The following is a 1639-nucleotide window of genomic DNA, read 5'->3' as shown; positions in this document are numbered from 1 at the left end:
CAAGTTCATCACCGCCCACCGGGTTTTCGGAGCTAGCAACATTATCAAGCTGTTGCAGGTAAGTAAATGATATGTTCTGTACTTTCAGTTCGGAGGGCACATTTGATTCACTTTAGAATTTATTTTAGCAATGAAGAAAAATAAATTTAGGATACATTTTAAAATTACAAATTTGATCGAAAAATGTCATGTGATGCGTTATGTGACGGTTGCAAATTTGGAATGTTTGATGGTCAAATTAGCAATTTCCGGCAACAGACGTTCTTAATGTACTATTACTTTAACTTCATTGCTAAAATAATTTTAAAGTGGACCAAAAATACCACCCGACTTTTTTCATCAGTTAAAATTAAATTAGTTGTGTCGTGACGTTTATGACTTTAGATAGACAGGTTTACATACCTAATTATTTTTGAAATAATATGTAAACAGAGAGTCTTGCTTTACATTAATTATTTCGATATAAAAGTTAATAATGTTAATTATATGTTATGTACATATTAATTTTGTAGATAAGAAAGAGATTTATGTAAAAGGTCAATGGAGTAGGCACCTAACTAAAATGACACAATTTTTGCTGTGCAAGTTTACTATCACACAGCACTCATTAACACAAATTTCAACTCTCTCTTCCAAAATAAATGAGAAAATTAGGTATAAGAACATTTACTTCAAGTTTACTATCACACAGCACTCATTAACACAAATTCAACTCTCTCTTCCGAAATAAATGAGAAAATTAGGTATAAGAAGACATTTACTTATGTAAATTGTTCAACTTATCTAATGTTTCACAACCACAAAATGCGGAAAAACCTATTTTGTTATGTCGCAACGAATGTACCTTAATTTTACGAACAATTCCTTCACAAATTACTATGAATAGATATATCTCAAATTAAAACGAAAAGCCCGTCTCTAAAACCCTATTTTCTCCTAATTTCTGCAGGAACTTCCTGAGGCACAAAGAGCAGATGCTGTGAACAGCATGGTTTACGAAGCGAATGCTCGACTAAGGGATCCCATCTACGGGTGCACGGGCATGATTTGCCATCTACAGAGCCAAGTAAGCGAGCTGCAAGCGGAAGTAGCCAAGGCACAGGCAGAAATATTGAACATGCAATGCCAGAATGCTAGTTTGATTGACCTACTTTGCAAAGGGATGGCCGGCACACAAAACGTTGAAGAGAACTTGATATATGATCACAACTCAACCATCTTTTCTGATGAACCCAATGTGGGAGTTTCTTGGGAACATCTTTGGACATGAAGGAGCTAGCTACCTGCAATAATTATTACATGTATATCATGGAGAATTAATTATAGTATGTTTTTCAATGATACATAACAAGGAAAAAAAGGTATACCAAGAAAGAATTAGTCACATTTTTTTTTTGTAAACTTATGATATTACATTATTTTTGTAACAAGGGCATAAGGGAAACACTTATTATTTTTTAAGTAAATTAATTATGCAAAAATAGTAAGTGCATTGACGTTTGTATATATGCATGGCTTCACGCAATACAAAAAAATTTGATTATTCCTTACACTATAGATCACTACGGCTTAAAAATTGTAGTAAATTAATATTATCTAGCATGATCATTAATTACGCTATGGTTTTATTTATTATCAA

At 32.5% G+C, this 1639-nt stretch overlaps 1 protein-coding gene across 1 annotated transcript; it reads left to right on the top strand.

The window, feature by feature from the left end:
• Positions 1–6: 6 nt before the first annotated feature.
• On the top strand, positions 7–1319 carry LOC105180108 (LOB domain-containing protein 1-like). The gene is made up of 2 exons (XM_011103758.2): positions 7–58; positions 950–1319. Exon 2 carries the CDS (start codon positions 989–991, stop codon positions 1268–1270), a length of 282 nt encoding a protein of 93 aa, XP_011102060.2. The 5' UTR covers positions 7–58; positions 950–988; the 3' UTR covers positions 1271–1319.
• The last annotated feature ends 320 nt before the right edge of the window (positions 1320–1639 follow it).

Source organism: Sesamum indicum, unplaced genomic scaffold (assembly GCF_000512975.1).
Source record: "Sesamum indicum cultivar Zhongzhi No. 13 unplaced genomic scaffold, S_indicum_v1.0 scaffold00328, whole genome shotgun sequence".
In the NCBI taxonomy this organism is placed as follows: Eukaryota; Viridiplantae; Streptophyta; class Magnoliopsida; order Lamiales; family Pedaliaceae; genus Sesamum; species Sesamum indicum.
The sequence above is the reverse complement of the archived record's forward strand: the minus strand, read 5'-3'. Positions and strand labels throughout refer to the sequence as shown.

Excerpts from the sequence above, each read along its gene's own strand:
- LOC105180108 (XM_011103758.2), top strand. The coding sequence starts at position 989 with ATGGTTTACGAAGCGAATGCTCGACTAAGGGATCCCATCTACGGGTGC.